The sequence below is a fragment of the Trachurus trachurus genome (genome assembly GCF_905171665.1).
Source record: "Trachurus trachurus genome assembly, chromosome: 16".
NCBI lineage: Eukaryota > Metazoa > Chordata > Actinopteri > Carangiformes > Carangidae > Trachurus > Trachurus trachurus.
In genome coordinates, this window is record NC_139902.1 from 32,772,344 (window position 1) to 32,793,695 (window position 21,352).

At 42.7% G+C, this 21,352-nt stretch overlaps 1 protein-coding gene across 1 annotated transcript in view; it reads right to left on the minus strand.

The window, feature by feature from the left end:
• Positions 1–2,139: 2,139 nt before the first annotated feature.
• col6a4a (collagen, type VI, alpha 4a) overlaps positions 2,140–21,352 on the minus strand; it is a gene marked incomplete at both ends in the record, with an annotated part of 38,208 nt that continues 18,995 nt past the window's right edge. Inside the window, 21 exons of the mRNA XM_083990381.1 lie at positions 2,140–2,318; positions 2,694–2,741; positions 6,628–6,803; positions 8,407–8,497; positions 9,205–9,852; positions 9,943–10,033; positions 10,630–11,123; positions 12,239–12,250; positions 12,388–12,424; positions 12,520–12,555; positions 12,824–12,886; positions 13,004–13,066; positions 13,817–13,852; positions 13,941–13,991; positions 14,145–14,207; positions 14,596–14,658; positions 15,729–15,791; positions 17,134–17,196; positions 19,413–19,448; positions 20,530–20,583; positions 20,725–20,790. Of these exons, the coding sequence (XP_083846507.1) occupies positions 2,140–2,318; positions 2,694–2,741; positions 6,628–6,803; positions 8,407–8,497; positions 9,205–9,852; positions 9,943–10,033; positions 10,630–11,123; positions 12,239–12,250; positions 12,388–12,424; positions 12,520–12,555; positions 12,824–12,886; positions 13,004–13,066; positions 13,817–13,852; positions 13,941–13,991; positions 14,145–14,207; positions 14,596–14,658; positions 15,729–15,791; positions 17,134–17,196; positions 19,413–19,448; positions 20,530–20,583; positions 20,725–20,790 (2,433 nt within the window). The remainder of the gene's footprint in view (positions 2,319–2,693; positions 2,742–6,627; positions 6,804–8,406; positions 8,498–9,204; positions 9,853–9,942; positions 10,034–10,629; positions 11,124–12,238; positions 12,251–12,387; positions 12,425–12,519; positions 12,556–12,823; positions 12,887–13,003; positions 13,067–13,816; positions 13,853–13,940; positions 13,992–14,144; positions 14,208–14,595; positions 14,659–15,728; positions 15,792–17,133; positions 17,197–19,412; positions 19,449–20,529; positions 20,584–20,724; positions 20,791–21,352) is intronic.

The following is a 21,352-nucleotide window of genomic DNA, read 5'->3' on the forward strand; positions in this document are numbered from 1 at the left end:
TTACATGAAGCACCAGGAGTCGTCATGACAACGACGGCGACACCGAGGCTGATAGAAACCAAACCTCGACACCTTGTGAGGTTCAGACTGAAGCAGCCTGAACCGTCTTCTCTAAAGCTGCTGCTGCTGTGTGTTGTGTTGTGTTACGTTGCGTTGATGTGAACGCTAACTAACTAACGAGCCAGCAAGCCAGTAAGTCTCTAAACCCTTCAGCCAATCAGGGAGTTGAACAGTGAACGGGAGCCGCCCACTTCCTGTACAGAAGGACGGTGGGAGCGGTGAAGAGGAGTGATCGGAGGTAAAGGTCGTTACACACCGAGTCCGATGCGTTTTATTACCGTACGTTTTTATTTTCTGTTCGTAAAGGAAGACAAAAAGTTGTCACAAATCGATTATCGAAATATAGAAAAGAGGAAAAGAAAATGTTGTGTCCATCCGATCCTGAGAGGACGTCGAAGAGAGCAAAGACACCTGAGGTAAATACAGAGACTGCTTGATGAAAAACTGTCCCTGAAGGCAACGCGCATCAGAGGTTTTGCATGAATTTCCCTCTAAAACAACTCTGTGTGGTAACGTTGTGTTATTATCTCATAGCGTGGTGAATGTGCAGCTCACAACTTGTCCACCAGAGCGTTATTGTGGAGTTGTTGGATTGTGTATTTGATGAGTCTGATGAGGGAAACCAAAAAAAATCCCATAATGAGCCTCCGTAGCGTAGCTCTGAGCAGCTCACGGCTCTGCTCCGCCGTTCTAAAAACAGCTTGCACCGACAATTAAAGGTAACAAACCTACTGCTATGACTATAGGGATTATGGCAATGGGCCAATTTGACAAAATGTTGAACTATCCCTTTAATGACAGATGAAAGTTTGAGGTATACAATATGAGGTCGAATTTATTTTTAAACGGACGAAAAAAAAACCGGACTCGGCGTGTAAAGACCTTTAACGTGGCGTTGGTTTGCTAACAGCTGCTAATGCTAAAACGTAGCTACGCAAAAACCACGAGTTTCGTTTTATTCACCGACTTAATTCCTGCTCAGACGTGAAGACGCTGAAACAAAAACAGAACCAGTTCATTCGTTCGTTCGTTCAATTCTTTTTTTTTTCGTTAGTTCAATTCCGATTAAGTTCACGTTTTTTTATTTTTAATCAATTAAACTGATTAATAAATAACGACGGCGATCGTTAGCCGTCAGATTCTGTCCTGTAGTTATTGACTTTGTGGTTTCAGTATCTTCAAACGTCGACTCGGCAGCAGGGAATCGAACCAGCAGTGGTTTTGGTTTTTGGTTTTTGGTCACGTCTCATCAGATCCAACAGCAAAAAAAAGGGGGCGTGGCTCCGTGTGAGGGGGGGCGTGGCCTAAGATGAACGTTTATTTGTTTACAGTCGCGACGAACTAACTAACTAACGCGCTTCACTTCCTGAAACTTTTTAAGAATCAAACTTTTTAACTTTCTAATCAGTTATAAAACATAAAACATATTAATGTGTTGGAGAAACCGAGCTCATTAAAGGGATAGTAGCATTTTTTTTTAAAGTGGGGTTGTATGATCTCCAAATAGCCCCTTACAACATACAGTGTTGTGAACAGACCCAAAGAAACGGCCTATTTTCGTCTATTATAGCGAACAATGGAACTGTGTTTTTTTTTTCAGATAAAACGTCTTTTAGGCCGTGAAAATAGGCAGTTTCTTTGGGTCCATTCACAACACTGTATGTTGTAAATCTCTGGGCAGGGCTATTATGGGCTGGCGTTGCTAACGGGAGGAGTGCAGAGAGTCTTCTACTGCAATTAAAGTACTTAGGGGCTATTTGTAGATCATACAACCCCACTTTAAAAAAAAATGCTACTATCCCTTTAACATAAACTCATTTGCATATTCTGATAAATTCCTTCAGTAGCCCCTCCCCCTCCCCTCCCCTCCCTCCCCCTCCCCTTCATGACATCAGCACCATCAGTTTCTAGTGAAGCTCCGGTGGAAACAAAACGTGTTGAAGTAAAAACCCAAAGCTCCGCGGGTTTGAAAGGTCACGGCGGCGTTTTCCCTTGAAGACGTTTGTTTCCCGATCCCGTGTCTCTGCGGCGTCTTTCGTCCGTTCGTCCTTCGTCCCTTTGTTCGTCCGTTTGTCCTCTTCACCGGGTCGTGGTCAGACAGCGGTTCTCGCACTCGTCCTGCGTGAGGAAGCGGTTCTCGTTGCCGCCGCAGCCGCCGTACCAGAAGCGGGAACACTCGCTCTGCACGGTGTCGAAGAACCACATCATGGTGTAGTTCTGGCAGCTGCCGGTGTCCTGGCCCAGCGAGCACGCCGCGTCTGATTGGACAGACACACACACAACAGTTCCATGACTCATCAGTTTAACATTAAATACTGAACTCAACGTTTAAAAATCTATCACGTCTCATTTATAAACACAGGTCTGGATGTTTAATGAGCCTATCTATCATAAAACATCTGTATGAATCTAAACTGTTCATTCATCATTTACTGACATTTTGTCATAATACCTGTTTTAAATATGATGAGTCATCAGTAAAAGAGGAATAATTAATAAATAATGTATTAGCTAGAAGTGTTTCTGCTCCTCGTCCTCACTGTGTATACTAGTTTTAATCTAATTTGCATATTCAAATCACATCATGAATATTAAAACATGACAAAGTTTTAAAGATGTTTTTTTTTTTTTACCAATGGAGCCAAAAGTGTGGAGCTGAGGCCTCGGCAGGATGTCGGGTTCTGTCAGAGAGAAACACACTCGTCATCATCATCATCTTCATCTTCATCTTCATCACTCTGCAGCATCACTGAGCTGGTTTTGGTGAAGCTGGATCATAAAACTTAATCTGAGATTCTTATGAAGGTTCAATCTCTACGCCACGTTCCCCTGGGACACGCCCCTTTAATTCAGACTGAGTGGCAAAACAAACTTTCGTCAACGTGGTGAAGGAGCAGTGGACACAGAGAAACCGGGTAAAACATGTACTGGCCTATCAGAACAAGTTGAGGTCAGAAGGACTCGGCAATGATCCGAACCAGGAACATTGCAAAGTCTGAAGGACTGAATCAGAGCCAGATTAGCACATTTCAAAATACGTTCAAGTTAGAGCTATTGTTATGAATTTTTGGAAAAATTTAGCAACATTTCTGGAAAAAACTGGTAACATAAAATTTCGGGGAAAAAAAGAAGAAAAAAAAGTTACATTTCTTTTAAAAAAAAGTTCTTAAAAATTCTAGAAAAAACTGGTTAAATTTCTGGAAAAAAGCTTTTTAAAAAATCGAGAAAAAACTCCTTAAGATGGAGTATTAGGGCCACACTGACAAATAAAAAAATCACAAACTTCGAGGATAAAGTCGTACATTTACGACTTTATTCTCGTAATGTTATGACTTTTTTCTCGTAGGAAAAGTACGACTTTATTCTCGTAAATTACGACTTTATTTTCGTAGATTTACGGCTTTATCTCGTAACGTTATGACTTTTTTCTCGTAGGAAATGTACGACTTTATTCTTGTAATTTAGGACTTTATTCTGGTAAATTTTATGAAAATCACTCTGTTACTTTTAATTTTGGCGGCTCTACCACTCGTCTTTTTGCCGCTCAGTGGGCGTAACCATAGTAACTTCTTGTGCATACCCTCTCATCTAAAAAACTAAACTGCTAAACTCATGTTCAGTATTTGATTTGGTTCACTGGCGACGGAGGCGGAGCCAGCACACAAACAAACAGACGGACAGACATGAAGCAGAGGAGCTGTTAGAGACGACACTGAGGGGGGAGGGGGGGGCGGAGTCACAGCAGGGGGCGGGACTTACTGTGGACGCCACAGGTGGACAAACATTCATGCTCCGTGTTAAAGCGGTTGGCGTTTCCGCCGCAGCCGCCGAACCAGAACTGAGAGCATGCAGCGAGACGGTTGTCATAGTGCCAGGCTTGGACATAGTCCGCACACTGGACCCCCCTGTCAACGTCCAGCTGACAGCGGGCTGAAACAGAACACACACACATACACATACTATCACTACTCTACACATACACTAACGTTACACACACACATTAACACACACATTAAAGGGATACACCAACATTTTTTTTACGTGTCTTGCCTCACTCCCGAGTCCATGACCAGCAGATAGACACCATCCTTTCAACTGTGCGTGCAGTAACAAGGGAGATAGAGCTGTATCGCCCGTAATTAGCTTAGCTCAAACACTGGAAGTGTATGGGTAGTGTTAGCCTGCCTCCACCTAAAGTCATCAGAGAAACTCTTCAGCAACTCTAAACGGAAACCGGCGGGCCGATCTTCGTCTCAGAGCTGACAAAACTCTCCGGTAAGGCATCTTGAGCGGTCAAATGCCGCTAACGGGACGAGATCGGTCAAAACGGAGAGTTCAAGAAAAGACGGTTTATTTTGGTTCAAGCTAGCTACATCGAGGGTAGGTTAGCTTCCTGTTTCAAAGTAAAAGCACAAATTCTATCGTCATGGTTTTCTGTATGTAAAGGGCAACGGGTGTTTTATTTTGTGAAAGTAACGGAAGTGCGTTGGTCACAACGGCTAGCTTGAGTAGCGCCAAATTCGTCCGAACAAAATAGTAAACAGCTGGTATTTAGACAAATTAACGACACACTGCTGATCTAAACGGCTACTTTCTCACCTAAACATGTTTGAAATGTGGATAAAGTGATATATTTACAGAGTTTAGAGCTAAAATGAAATCAGCTTCTGACTGCTGATTTCGGCTCGGGTAGGAGGCAGGCTAACACTACCTATACACTTCCAGTGTTTGAGCTAAGCTAATTAGCGACTTTAGGTGGGGGCAGGCTAACACTACCCATACACTTCCAGTGTTTGAGCTAAGCTAATTAGCCCGTATCTCCCTTGTTACTACACGCACAGTCGAAAGGATGCGTGTCTGTCTGCTGGTCATGGACTCAGGAGTGAGGCAAGACACGAAAAAAAAATGTTGGCGTATCCCTTTAATACAAGCTACACACACATTTACTAATGTTACACACACATTAACACACAGCGTCCACAGCAGCCTCTCTTCAGTTTATTGATCTGATTAAATCAAATTGTCCTCATCAATTATTTTGATACATTAATATTTGGCGTACGATCATTGAATCACCATGGAAACGTAACAAGCTGCTGCTCCTGGACGCAACTTTAATATCTGGACGTTTTCCCGCCACGAGCCTCGACCCAATCAGCGCTCAGCAATGATGACATCATTATGTGATGATTGATGATGATGATGATGAAGTGGGCGGAGCTACATCCAGATATTAAACTGTGATTATTATGGGCTGGCCGAGCCGCAACATGCAGCCTGATGATCACATGACACAGTTGGGTCATCATCAGTGTGTAGTTCAAAGACACTGAGTAAAAGAGAAACACAAGAAAACAGACGCTTTGGTTCTGAACTGTGATTGGTTCAATTTCTGAGGATTTATTCTGCGTCAGATTAAAGGGTAGTTGCTGTTTTACAATCTGGACCTTATTTCTATCTTAAAATCCGATCATTTCCTCCCCCAGATAACTTTGGTGTCATTACAAGTGGTTGTGATGAAATGAGCTCCAGCCGAGAGCCGCGTATATCCGTATAATGGAGTCTACAGGGCAGCAGAATGCAGCCTCTAAATAACACATTATCTGCAGAGAAACTCCTTCATTTCACCAATATTTAGTTCTGATAGGCTAGTGCTATTCCCCTCTGAGTCCGGGGTTAGCTGTTATCAACATCCGGGGTCTGTAGGTTGACCTGCTGACCTCTGACCTGGATGATGTCATCTCTGAGCTTGTTGCTACCGCTAATGCTACGGTTCGTTTCTGCGTGTTTCTGACTTGTCAGAACAAAATGAGCAGCTGGATGAAGTTCAGCTTCCACAGGCTTCCTCTCCTCAACCTGGACTCACTAAAGCTCCGGCTAGTTGAGATAAAAATGGACCCGAATGCCGAAGCAGAATGATTATTATCAGAATGAGCCGGGCGGCGCTCAGAGATGACATCATCCAGGTCAGAGGTCAGTAGGTCAACCTACAGACCCCGGATGTTGATAACAGCTAACCCCGGACTCAGAGGGGAATAGCACTAGCCTATCAGAACTAAATATTGGTGAAATGAAGGAGTTTCTCTGCAGATAATGTGTTATTTAGAGGCTGCATTCTGCTGCCCTGTAGACTCCATTATACGGATATACGCGGCTCTCGGCTGGAGCTCATTTCATCACGACGACTTGTAATGACACCAAAGTTATCTGGGGGAGGAAATGGTCGTATTTTATGCTAGAAATAAGGTCCAGATTGTAAAAAAAAAAACTGCAATTCCCCTTTAAAATGTCCCTGTGCCTCCAGTAGAGTTACAGTGGATGTTAATCTGATGTTTTCAGGTCACTGAGATTAACGAAGTGTCTCTGAACTAAATATTTGTTTCTACAGAGACGAGTTATTTATTCAACTTTTTTTTAGTTTCAGGGTTCAGATGAGAATCAGGTCTGGATCAGGGAGGAGGAATGGGGGGGAGAGGGAGTCTGTGTGTTTTATCCTCACAGATATGAAAACATGAAGAGTGTGTGTTTGTGTGTGTGTGTGTGTTTTGGACGCAGTGTGTGGGCTACCGTTGACATCAGCTCCCTGGATGGTCGAGACGATGGCCTCGTCTACGGTGCTCAGCGTGGTGATGATGTCCAGCTGGCCGGTCTGAGTCGGCCTTCCTTTCTGCTCCTGGAAGCTCTCCACCTCCTCCTCGTGCACCTCCTCCACCTCCTCCCCCGCCACCTCCACTTCGCCCTGGCTGGACTCACAACAACACACACTCAGGTCACACTCACAGTCTGCTGCTGTTTAACTGCAGGTTTGGACCATTAGAGAAGCAAACCAAACCTTTTTCATGTCTGTTAAACGTCTGTTGCACCCAACTCATCACTGTCAGAGGGACAGTTCAACATTTTGGCTACCTTTACCTTTATTTTCGTTACCTTTACCGACAATTAAAGGTAACGAACCTACTGCTATGACTATAGGGATTATGGCAATGGGCCAATTTGCCAAAATGTTGAACTATCCCTTTAAGAGGTGACGGCCACTGCCCCGAAAGTTTGAGAAACAGGAAGATTATCTGACGTTGCCAAACTACAACTCTTTTATTTCTGATCGTTTTCCTTCTAATCAATGATCAGAATTGATAATTATCAGGGCCAGGACTTTAACGTGTTAAGACGTTAAAAAAATGTACGCATTTTAATCGCACTTCGGAACGTTTCTCACTGGATGATTATACTGGAGCACAATTATTTAACGAGTCAAAAAGCCACCGACACTGAGCTGCCTGAGGAGTTTTAATGCAGCCTGACCGCAGCTCAAACCGACCCGGTGCCTCAGCACGGCGACCAAGTGTGGCAAGGTGAAGAGGGCCGGGGGGGGATTGAACCCACACCTCCCGGGTAAGAGTCATGCGCGCTTGCCAGTCACCCAAAGGGACATCCCCTTGGCCAAGTAGCCAGGGCGCATGATCAATTGGGAGCATAGTGACAGGAACCTCAACTGTCACATCTCTCCCCCTCTTTTCACAAGCACGTCCTTGTGCTTCCGCGCAGGCTGCCACACATTAGGAATCCATGGACCCACCCCTAGTGCTACATGGATCCTGCCAACAACGCCAGAATGTGGCAAGGTGAAGAGGGCCCGGGCGGGGATTGAACCCACACCTCCCGGGTAAGAGTCATGCGCGCTTGCCAGTCACCCAAAGGGACATCCCCTTGGCCAAGTAGCCAGGGCACATGATCAATTGGGAGCATAGTGACAGGAACCTCAACTGTCACACAAGGTTTGATAAACACACCAGATCCACGCTGCTTTACAGTACCCTGCTGTATTTTAGCCGCTCGCTACCGGAGCTTCATTTAAAACATTTTTTTAAAAAGCGCTGGTCGCGGTGGAGCAGAGAACAGCGGAGTTTCCTCTGCTGCAGCTGAACAGCTGATATGTGGTCAAGACGTCGGCTAGCTACAGACATGTCAGTGTCTCACGGTGCATTTCATTATTATAAACTTCAACCTCAGAGCGCTCTGTCTTCAGACTGTCCTGACCTGACCTGAACATCACACAGAGACAACATGGAGCTGCCTGAGTTTTATTAATGTTTACATCAGGCTGATTTCAACCAATCAGTTTATGCTACTGTGATTTAAGTAGTTAAATACAGTACTCATCATAGTGTAGTGGCAGGATAAAGAGCATTTAATCTGTATTCTCACTGTTCTCTGGTCAAATATTTATATGCGATTAAAAATGCGATTCATTTCGATTAATTAATCACAAAGCCTCTAATTAATTAGACTAATTTTTTTTTATCGAGTCCCGGCCCTAATAATGATTGATTCTGCAGAGCGACTCACCCGCTGATGTAGACCTCCTGTCCTGCCCCCTGAGCGCTGAGTCGACTGCAGTTCTGCCTCAGAGAGGGAGGGGGGTAGGTGTTGATCCCCTCTGAAACAAACAGGACAGATGTGTCAGAGCAGCTTCACGGCAGAGTCCAGATGTTGCTGATGCAGCTTCATTCATCAGACTAGACATTCCACGTGTAAATACCGAGGGAGGAAAGAAAGCTTTTAACTTCTTTGCCCCCTACAAGTAAGTGGAATAAATTACAGGACTCACTCAAACTGAAACAGTTTATTCCAGTGGAGTCTCTTAGACTTTGTTCTTTACACTGCATGTACTTGCCTTCCATGAAGCTGTGACCCTAAATTTATAAGCTGTTCTCCTTGTGTCTGCTCAATGTATTTCTGATTCTGACATTTGTTGATCATAGTGTTTGCGTTGCTTATAATTGTGTTGTTGCTGTTGTTTTTATCTCTGTAATCAGGGCTCTGTAATCAGAGCCTGCTCTCAATTGGCTCCCCTGAATAAATGCGGTCATTCCTATGTTCCCACATTTCTAACTTTTGTTGTCACTGAAAATTAGGCCCTATGTTCCCACAGCCCTTTGGTCCCACCACTGGTTGTGTTCAGGCAATGAAGAAAGGAGTTGGTTAAGTTTAGTAAAAAGACCCGGTAGAGGCTAGACAGGCCAGATAGATAGAGAGAGTCCAGTGGGAACATAGGGCTGTGGGAACATAAGGCTGTGGGAACATAGGCATGGACCCGAATAAATAAAGGTTTGAAATGAAAAATGTGCTGGGTTGTGGCCTCACTGTGGACGGCGTTGAGGAAGACCCTGAAGAAGCGCTGGACGTAGCCCTGCTCGTCCGCCTTCAGCCGGTCCACGTGGATCAGGTGCTGCTGGACCGGAGCGCTGGCCAGCTGCTCCGCCTGCGTGCGGCTGTAGCGGTCGCCCACCGTCACCACGAACAGCGCCACGCCCTCGCACTGGGCCTTCTGGGAGACGCGCTGCAGCAGGGCGCGGTCGGCCGAGGACGTCTCGGTGCCCACCACGGCCAGCAGCACCTTCTTCCTGCGGGCCGGGCCTCGCAGCACCTCCCTCAGGGTGTACTGCAGCGTGTGGCCCAGCGCCGAGGAGCCGCCCCGCTGCTGCATCCTCTGGACCAGGTGGCTCCGCATCGAGTCCCGGTTCTGGTACGTGGCGAATCCGAACTCCAGCTGGGGGGTCTGGGCGCCGCTCTGCTGGACCACGGCCACCCGGGCCTGGGTGGAGGCCTGTCGAGGCTGCTGGCTCACCACCAGCTGCTCCACCACTGAACCCAGGAGCTGCTGAGCACCGGCGAACTCGTCAGCCTGCATCTCCCTGGAGCCGTCCAGCAGCACGGCCAGGTCCACGTCCACCTGCTGCGGCTGCAGAGGCTCCTGGATGAAGGAGCACTGCTCCGAGCGCACACACGGGTCTGAACGCACAAAACATCAACAAAATGAACGTCAAAATGAACTTCAGCTGCGTTGGTTTATATCAACATGAACGTAACCCTCCGACTCACCGTAGCAGATGGCACAAGTCTTCACCTTCATCAGGTCGGCGGCCATGTCCCTCGCCAGCACCGTGTAGATGGAGTTTCCTGAGTCGTCGACCTGAGGAAACAAAGACAAAGAACGTGAACCTGAAGACAAAAAACTAGAGGACTTGGACCAGAGTCCTCGGTTTGAGTCCTGCCAGATTCAGAGAGCTCAGGGAGGACAGACTCTCTGACAAGAAGCTGACCCTTTAACGATCCACCACAAACTCCACCATCCAGATGTTCAAGCTAGTTTGTTTGTTATGGCCCAGCGCAACTCAGCTCAGCTCGTTTTTTTTTGCTTTTCCACCAGCATCCGGTACCCCGTACTTCTTTGGTAACGCCTGAGCCGGGTTTCCAAGCGAGCCGAGGCGAATGGTGGTACGTCTAAATGGTGGGATGTCGGAATGGTGGTATGTCGGAATAGCGGTATGTCGGAATGGTGGTATGTCTAAATGGTGGGATGTTGGAATGGTGGTATGTCAGAATAGCGGTATGTCGGAATGGTGGGATGTCGGAATGGTGGGATGTCGGAATGGTCCTGGTCTGTTGTTTAGGAAGCCCTGACACCATGAGACCTGATTCAGCTGCTCTCGGAACTACTCCAGATGTTTGGACTGTTCAGATGTTAAAGCTCCAGACAAGAACCAGAACCTCTCACACCCCACCTACCTCCATGGCTCGACCAATCGCAGGCGTGTTCCTTAGAGCGATGACCGCCGGGACGATGTTGAGGGCCCGGTACTCCATGACGGAGGTGACCAAGTCGTTGACGTCCTGGGTCGGTCCGCCGGTGAAGAACACGGCCACCTTCCTCATCATCATCCCCGCTCGGACGCGCTTGAAGACGTTCTGACCCACGAAGCGCATGGCGGCGGCGAGTTGGCGGCGGTTGCTGCTGCGCTCCGGGGCGATGTTCCTCACCGACTCCATCAGCTGCTTCTTGCGGTGGTAGTCCTGGAAACGGATCAGGTACTTGGTGTTGGCGTTGTAGCCCACCACGGCGACCCGGGCGCCGGTGGGACAGTTGCTCTCGGAGACGGTGATGTCTTCCAGCAGGGACAGAAGGGCGGAGCGCTGCTTCTCGAAGGCGGCCGGGGTCACGTCCTCGGACATGTCCAGACCGAAGACAAGCTCCGTGGGGACGGCCGGGCACGCAGACCGACCTGGAGAGAGACAAGAGAGACGTCGTGTTGAGAGGACGGGACAGAAAGGAGGACAGATTGTTTGGACAACATTTGGGGTTTGTCCCAGTTCACTCTCTGGTCCAATGTCATGACGACACAACGCTCAGAGGACGGAGGACGGGAGACCAGGACCAGAACCGGGACCATCATGGACGTCTTCACACCCTGGAGAGGAGACTGATCTATTGTCCTCTACTGTCCTATCTTGTCCTGCTTTGGCCTCTACTGTCCGGTATTGTCCTATTTTGTCCTGTATTGACCGGTATGGTTTCTACCGTCTAATCTTGTCCTGTATTGTACAGTATTGTCCTCCACTGTCCTGGATTGCCCTCCTCTGTCCGGTATTGTCCTGTATTAGCCTCTACTGTCTGGAACTGTCCAGTATTGTCCTATCTCATCCTGTTTTGACCATTATAGTCTAATCTTGTCCTGTTTTATCCTCTACTGTCCTGGATTGTCCTCTACTGTCCAGTATGTCCTGTATTGGCCTCTACTGTCCGGTATTGTCCTTTACTGTCCTATCTCGTCCTGTATTGGCCTCTACTGTCCAGTATTGTCCTGTATTGGCCTCAACTGTCCTGGATCGTCCTCTACTGTCCAGTATTCTCCTCTGCTGTCCGTTATTGTCCAGTCTTCTCGTCCTGTATTGTCTGGTATGGTCTCTACTGTCTAATCTTGTCCTGTATTGTCCTATACTATCTTGTATTGGCCTCTACTGTTCTGCATTGTCCAGTATGGTCCTCTACTGTCTGGTATTGTCTTCTACTGTTCTGTATTGTCCTTTATTGTCCCCTTCTGTCCGGCATTGTCCTATCTTGTCCTGTATTTTCTTCTACTGTCCTGTGTGGTCCAGTATTGGCCTCTACTGTCCTGGATTGTCCTCTATTGCCCTATCACGTCCTGAATTGTCTTCTACTGTCGGGTATAGTCCTGTATTGGCCTCTACTGTCTAATCTTGTCCTGGATTGTCCTCCACTGTCCTATTGTGTCCTGTATTGTCCTCTACTGCCCTGTATTGTCCTCTACTGTCTTATCTCATCCTGAATTGTCCAGTGTTGTCCTGGATTGTCCTCTACTGTCCTGTTGATACTTACCAATGGAACAGGCTGTGAAGAGAGAGAGAGATGAGATCAGTTTACAGGAAGTGATGTCATGAGACACAGGAACATTTACACTGAATTTTCCTCGAATAAAATAAAACCAATTGATGAATTTGAGTGTTTTGTTGTTGTTGTTGTCGTACCACAGTTGTCTCTGATGTAGGTGATCAGCTCACACTCCTGAGGACACAGAGGACACAGAGTTAAAACACTTAGATCAGCGTCTCATGTCTCATGACGTCTCTGTCCACAAACTCAGTTTAATGTGGACTCACCGTCTTTCCTCGTCCTCCGGGTGGACCTCTGGTGCCCTGAGGAGGAAGATCACACATCATCACCATCATCACCATCACCATCATCATCATCATCACCATCATCATCATCATTTTTTTTGTCCAAATCAATTTTTAGTTTCAGGCTGAAGAACAAAAACAACAACTGTAGAGATGGTGAAATTTAAAAATAAAAGTCCTGTAGATTATTGACTTTACATGTTGCCGATGGCTGTGAGGTCAAGCCTAAGTGTGTTTTTAATAATTTAATCATGAAGACGACGATGACGCCTGTTCTCCGACTCACCCTGTGTCCTGCGTAACCTGGATCTCCGCTCACTCCCGACTCTCCGGTCAGACCTGAGTTCCCCTGCGTCGAACGGGACCAGAAAAAGAAAAATGAATCAGTGAAGAAGCATCAAAAGTCGTTAAATAACTCGTTAAAGATAATAAATGAAAGCGTCAGGTCGGTGGACTCGTCTCTCACCCCTCGACCTGGGTTCCCTTTACGTCCTGGTAGTCCCTTAGGTCCCTGCAGACCGTCCTCACCCTGAGCACAGACACCAGCAGATCTTTACTTCAGCACTTCCTCTCTTTCTTTTTTTTTTTACTTTCTTTTTAATTTTTGATTTACGTTTTGCGACAGCAAGACAAGCACAACACAAACACAACATACAACACAAAATAATACTACATAATATAATAAAAACCAAAAGACAAGAAAGAAAAAAAATTGTGAATGTGTGTGTGTGTGTGTGGGGGGGGGGGTGTTATCTTAATTTACACCAACACATATTATTGATGGCCGCTCGCACCCAAAAAACATACTCAGGGGGGTCCACTCTTTAACAAATTCATCTAAGGTTCCTTGCACCACATGAGATAGTCTTTCATAAGGAACAATTGATAACAGTTTATCATACCACATTGCTAACATAGGCGGGTGCACCTCGGCATACAACATAATATTCAACAATTTACCAGTTTGACCAGACAAAGACAGAAGATCGATACCAAGAATACACCGTTTAGGATCCATTACCATTTTAATGCCATGGAACTTCTCTATCTCTGTTTGGACAGTAGACCAGAATATTTTAATCAATGGACACTTCAGCACTTCCTCTTAAGTCTTTCACATTAAAAGCCTCTCACAGTGGGGCTCCACTTTTTTTGATTACTGGGAAAAAATCTGGTCAATAATTTCCCAGGAAGCCAGAGGAAAATTTTCAGAATAAATGGAGCATTATTAATAGAGGAAGTGGTGATGAGTGAGACAACAGGTGATGTGGACACTCACCATGAGACCAGGGTAACCAGGGAAACCAGGATCTCCCTGTAGAGAGAGAGACACAGTGTTAAAGAGAGAGACAGAGAGAGCGTCATAAGTTTTCTACTGAATCAACATCAAACAGTTTTTGTACCTTGATTCCTGTAGGTCCTGCAGGTCCATATCCGTCTCTACCGTCCTGACCCTGAGACACACACACACACACACACACACACACACACACACACACACACACACACACACACACACACACACACACACACACACACACAGTGTTTACATTAGATACACAGTTTATATTCAACAGTAAACACAGAGCAGATGTGCACCTACTCACCGGCGTCCCTCGGGGTCCCAAAGATCCTAGAGCACCTTTATCACCTGGATCACCTGGTTGACCCTTTAACAACAACAACAGGTCGTTATCATTTAAATTAAGTTTATCATTTTACATTAAATTATATTATATTATATCATATTATGTTACATTATATCATATTATATTACATTAAATTATATTATATTATATCATATTATGTTACATTATATCATATTATATTTCATTAAATTATATTATATTACATTACGTTACATTAAATCATATTATATTATATTATATTACATTATATTATATTATATTACATTGCATTATATTATATCATGTTATATTACATTACGTTATATTATATACATTAATAATAACACATTGTTATTATTCTCTCTTGTGAACATCAGATTTCCTGTTTTCTTGGATCAGAGTAAAGTGATGATGTAATGACGTCACAGACCTTCTGTCCGTTGGCTCCGCGGCGTCCGACTGTTCCTGGACCTCCGGGTGTTCCTGGTCCTCCCTGCAGGTCAACAAACAAACAAACAAACAAACAACAGAGTGAGAAAGGAAGAGCAGCACCTTGAGAAGTGTTTTTTGTTTTAAGCCCCGCCCCTCGTTCCTCCGTAGTCCCGCCCCCTCCTCCAAATATGGTATCGATCTTAGGGTTACCAAAAAACCAAGATATCACAAACTTAAAAGTGTTGGGCATGTTACTTTAAAAAAGTGATTAGTTATAGTTACTAGTTACTTTCCCCAAAAAGTAATTATTAAATTAATTACTACATTATAAAAGTAAGTAATTACCAGGAAATGTATCTATTGCGTTGTAATGTACACTTAAACAGGTGTATTACTATTTTGTCACCTGTTACTGACCTTTTATTGTCAGTAACGATAACGGCGTTATAAAGGGGTAAACTGTAACTTTTTTGATTACTTGTTACTGTAAAAAGTAACACCGTTAGAAACACTGTTTATTAATAACAACGCTGTTATTCCCATCACTTCTAGCTCATTTATTAATCATTCTTCTTTCACCGATACTGATTTATTTATTAATGTTTAACTCTGAAATAATGAGCTCATCTATATGTGATGTCATGATTAATAAATGATGACTCATCATATTTAAATCTATTATTTATAAATTGTCAGTAAACTGTTTAGATGAACATTGATACAGATGTTTTATCACAGATGAGCTCATTAAACATTCATAACTGTTTATACATTAGACTTGATAGATTTTTTAAACAGTGAGTTCAGTATTTAATGTTTAACTGATGAGTCATAGTGTGTATTTATTATATAAGTGTGTAGTTGTTAACAGAAATGATTACACACGTCACAGTCGTGCGTCTGATGAAAAAACAAACTGAAACTTTAGAAATTTAAATTCAGAAAAACTGGAACGAAGAGTTTAGTTTAAGTTGTGACTCGTACTCGTCTGTTGCTCCGTCACTGCTGGTCACAGTGACGTCATCAATCAGTCGCAGCAGCAGCTTCTTTAAAACCTTCGACAGCAGTTAAACCTTTCTAATGAAACCGATCGGATCAATAACCAGGTGTACGGGTGGAGGCGACACCGACCTGAGGTCCAGGAGGTCCAGGGATCCCTCTGGGTCCAGGTGAACCTCGGACTCCTCTCTGACCCTGAAGGACACAAAACCACAAACCCGTTAAAGTTAAAGTTAAAGACAACGACTATGTTCACATGCAGTCGATATTCAGATTCAGGTCAATGGGGATATCCCGATCAAAACAGAGATGCACAGAGAATGTCTTGACGCATTGCATTTCCACTTGACGCGATGCATTTCCACTCGACGCAATGCATTTCCACTTGATGCAATACATTTCCTCTTGACGCAATGCATTATGTTATGTTTTTGTATGTTTAAAATGTCTTGTCTTCTGTCCTTGTGTGTTTTGTGTTTCATCTCGGCTATATTGTAAATGAGGTTACTCCTCAATATATCTCCGAGTTTAAATAAAGGTTATGAAATTTCCACTTCTTCCTGTATCCAAAAACAACAACAGCAGCAGCAGCAGCAGCACGGCGGTCTCTCTATCCCGGTACTTTCTACCGTCTACAAAAGACATGATGTTCATGTCTTTCACCACTTATGAAGTTATTATAACATTTATTTAAACTCGGAAATACTGTATATTGAGGAGCAACCTCATTTGCAATATAGCCGAGACAAAACACAAAACATTTGAGGATAAGACACAACACAAAACGTTTGAAGCATACAAGCATATCCGAAATCCGAAATACCAAGTGTTATCCTGCGTGTCGCCATGTTTACTACAAGTACTTCCTGGACTCCAAAGACCAAGGCTGTTTTCGAAACCGCATACTACTGTACTGCCTACTACATACTGCGTTAGTATATACTGTATACTGCATACTGAATGTGGGATTCAGTCTGCTACTTCAGCAGACCGACGCCGTTCACGCCGCAGTATGCAGTATTCAAGTTTCCCAGAATGCATTTTGCGGCAACCGTTAGCGGTAGCTGTAAAACAGGTGAAAAGCTGTTTTATTTCCTGCTCTAGCGCTGTTATTACGTAACTTTATTGAGTTTTAATATTTTTTCATGCAAGAAAGTAACTGTTAAGGTCAGTTTATCCAAATGACGGCTGTTTAGAAGTTTGCTGCAATGTTTTTCAGAGAAGTGAAGCTCCACAGCGACCGGGACATCACAGCAGCAGCAGCCGGTCCGCAGAGCTGCTCGGCCGGCCAACCTCCGTCGTCATCAATGTTCCTTTCCATGGGGATATCCCAACAGGCATATACATGACCAGATGTTCAGGTCAGAAAAGGAGTATCCCAGGGGTCTTTTGCATATTCTGGTTTTTCAAAAGCGTTCTTGGTGTTTACGTGGCCGTGTGCAACCGGGTTGTTGCTGATATTCCGGTTATGAGAGGGTTAATGGCTGCACGTAGCCTAAACGTAGTCACTGAGAGACTGAAGAGACTCTGGACTCACCTGTGGACCAGAGGCACCTGGGCTGCCTGACACCCCGGCCTCTCCTGGAGCTCCTGGTCGGCCCTGCAGAGAGACACACACACACATAAACACACAGTGAGGCTCAGCAGTTTGGTTATGTAACGGAGTTGTTCATAATTGGCAAAAGTTCGACACAATTTATTGATTTATTCATTGGTTCAGATTCATTTCATTCAGTCAGCAGCTTCTTTCGCTGGCTGTTACTGTAATTTTTATTATTTTGTGAGGCTTTGTTATGTTATTTGTTTTTGACGAGTGGTGGTTTCCATAGCAACTGGAAAGCGAAGTAGACTACATGTTGAGAACAGCTCCGTGTTTGTTGCCCAAATACTATCACAATATGAGATTTACTTCAGTCGAATCCAAATGTTAGATAGATAGATAGATAGATAGATAGATAGATAGATAGATAGATAGATAGATAGATAGATAGATAGATAGATAGATAGATAGATGGATGGATGGATGGATGGATGGATGGATGGATGGATGGATGGATGGATGGATGGATGGATGGATGGATGGATGGATGGATGGATGGATGGATGGATGGATGGATGGATAGATAGATAGATAGATAGATAGATAGATAGATAGATAGATAGATAGATAGATAGATAGATAGATAGATAGATAGATAGATAGATAGAAAGAAAGAAGACAGACAGACAGACAGACAGACAGATAGATAGATAGATAGATAGATAGATAGATAGATAGATAGATAGATAGATAGATAGAAAGAAGACAGACAGATAGATAGATAGATAGATAGATAGATAGATAGATAAATAGATAGATAGATAGATAGATAGATAGATAGATAGATAGATAGATAGATAGATAGATAGATAGATAGATAGATAGATAGATAGATAGATAATAATAAATTTATTTAGAAATAGATATAGATATAGATATAGATATATAGAGATAGATAGATATATAGAGATAGATAGATAGATAGATAGATAGATAGATAGATAGATAGATAGATAGATAGATAGATAGATAGATAGATAGATAGATAGATAGATAGATAGATAGATAGATAGAAGACAGAGAGGGATAGATAGATAGATAATAATAAATTTATTTAGAAATAGATATAGATATAGATATATAGAGATAGATAGATATATAGAGATAGATAGATAGATAGATAGATAGACAGATAGATAGATAGATAGATAGATAGATAGATAGAAGACAGAGAGGGATAGATAGATAGATAATAATAAATTTATTTAGAAATAGATATAGATATAGATATAGATATATAGAGATAGATAGATATATAGAGATAGATAGATAGATAGATAGAAAGATAGATAGAAAGATAGAAAGAAGACAGACAGATAGATAGATAGATAGATAGATAGATAGATAGATAAATAGATAGATAGATAGATAGATAGATAGATAGATAGATAGATAGATAGATAGATAGATAGATAGATAGATAGATAGATAGATAGATAGATAGATAGATAGATAGATAGATAGAAGACAGAGAGGGATAGATAGATAGATAGATAGATAGATAGATAGATAGATAGATAGATAGATAGATAGATAGATAGATAGATAGATAGATAGATAGATAGATAGATAGATAGATAGATAGATAGAAGACAGAGAGGGATAGATAGATAGATAGATAGATAGATAGATAGATAGATAGATAGATAGATAGATAGATAGATAGATAGATAGATAGATAGATAGATAGATAGATAGATAGATAGATAGATAGATAGATAGATAGATAGATAGATAGATAGATAGATAGATAGATAGATACATGTAGATAGATAGAGGGCCTACTTCATTGTCATTTCCACAACAACAAAATTGACGTGCATCTTCTACGGTGCAAAGAAGTCATAAAAACAATAAAAGACACAAAAGAGAAAACAGAAAACACACAATATACTGTCATTTTACCTATTGCACATTACATTTATTGTTTTATTAATCAATATTACAGCTAATAACCAGCTGTAGATGTAAACCGTTAACTGTTCAGGTTTAGTTTAAGTTAATTTAGGAGCATTTATTGTATTTTATTTCATGTATAGAGGCAGGAGCTGAGTCTGATGTTCGTTACCACCAACCACTGTGTTGCTGTGTTTCTTGTCTGAATAAATGTCATGGACTTTAAAGGTGGAAGTGGACGTGTTTTGTCTTCGATCCTGCTGGAACTACAGGTGTAACAGTGACAGCAGCTCAGAGTGTCGTTTGTTTGTTTTTTTTACCTTTTCACCCAGTGGACCTCTGCGTCCGTCTGGACCCTGAACACAACAGAGAAACACAGCGTTAATACGACGTTATTAAAACACTATCACACTGAGAGGAGCAGAGATAGTGAAGATAGATGAAGTTTGTCCTGCAGCTTCAGGCTGAGCTCCAGATGTGACAGATGTGAGAACACGAGGCGACAGCGACCAGAACATCCTGAAGACGTGTGTGTGTGTGTGTGTGTCAGACATCCTGAGTGTTGTGTGTCAACGTAAAAGCTCTTTTCATGAAATACTTTTTACATCTGATAGTGCATTGATTGAAAAGGCGTCCTCCTATAAGTACTGTTGATATGGATGGATGAAACGCTCTCATTTAAGAAACATATTTCCAATCTAATCAACAAACTCAAACTTATTTTAGAAATAAATCATGTTTCACATTTTGTTTTATTGTTTACAGATCTTAATGAGGTAAAGGTAAATAAAGATAATCAATAATAACGTCTGGTCGACAGGTGAGAATCTGATCCTGATCTGATGTGAGTTTAACTCAGGAAGCACTGGCTCCTACATTTCCCATCATGCAACAGGAGCTTCAGTCTGACATCAGTGATGAACGATCAATAAACCCATTGGGTAACACTTTATAACCATACTTATAATGAGTTATAATGCAGTTATAACACTGTATAACTATAGTTATAAACACTCAATGATCATAATGCTTTATAACAATAATCGTAACACACTATAAAGCATTTTATCATGACTTATAAGGTCAGGTATTATAATACGTTATAGTTGTTAGTAACTCACTGACAATGCCCACATCGATAATGCATTATAAATATAGTTATAATGTGCTATAATTGGCTTATAAACATGTATAACTATCATTATAAACACTCATAAATTATCATAAGGCTTTATAACAATAAGTATAACACATCATAGAGCACTTTCTAATGGCTTATAAGGTCAAGTATTATAATAGAGTTATAATGCTCTATAATGTGTTATGCTTATTGTTATAAAGTCTTATGATAAGTCCCATCATGCACTGCAGCTCAGCTCAGCTCAGGCCGGAGCTGAAATGAAAAATGAAACCAGACGAAGGAGGAAAACTTCTCACCGGGTTTCCCAGGATTCCGCTCTCACCTCCGCGTCCGTCCAGTCCAGGTGAACCCTGCAGGTCGGAGATCAATCAATCAATCAATCAATCAATCAATCAATCAATCAATCAATCAATCAATCAATCAATCAATCAATCAATCAATCAATCAATCAATCAATCAATCAATCAATCAATCAATGTGTATGTTGTTACCGGTAATCCGGCGTTGCCAGGTTCTCCTCTGGTTCCTGGGATCCTGTTGTCAGCGCCCGATTCACCCTGTGGTCAACGACACGGAGATAATCAATAACTGATCAATAAGTAGAAGAAGTCAATTCAAACATATCATCAGAACAATCCGTTAAAACACAAACTTGTCAAACTTTATGAATCCAGTGAAACCAGTGAGTTTTTCCTTAAAGCCTTAAAAAAAAACACTTCCCCTTTTAAAACTGAATATAATCAATCATCAATAATCAGTCGACTTCAGGTTTAAATCACAGATGTGTTTTTTTACCCCAACTGTTTGGAGGGAAAAGTGACAGGAAGTTCCTTTTGGGGGATTTTCAAACTCTTTGTACTCTTTGGTACTGAGGGATTTTACTTTGACGGGAAAACTCTTCCTTCCTGTTCCGATCAATAATCAATAAGCAGCTGTGAGATCTGAAAGTCACCAGAACCAGAACCAGGACCAGAACCAGAACCAGAACCAGGACCAGAACCAGAACCAGGCCCAGTCTATCATCTGGATTTAGATTTTCAGTTTTTTAAACCCTGGGTTTTGTCTTTCAGACCATAAAACGAAAAATTACACTGGATTTAATCTGAGATTTTAAATTTA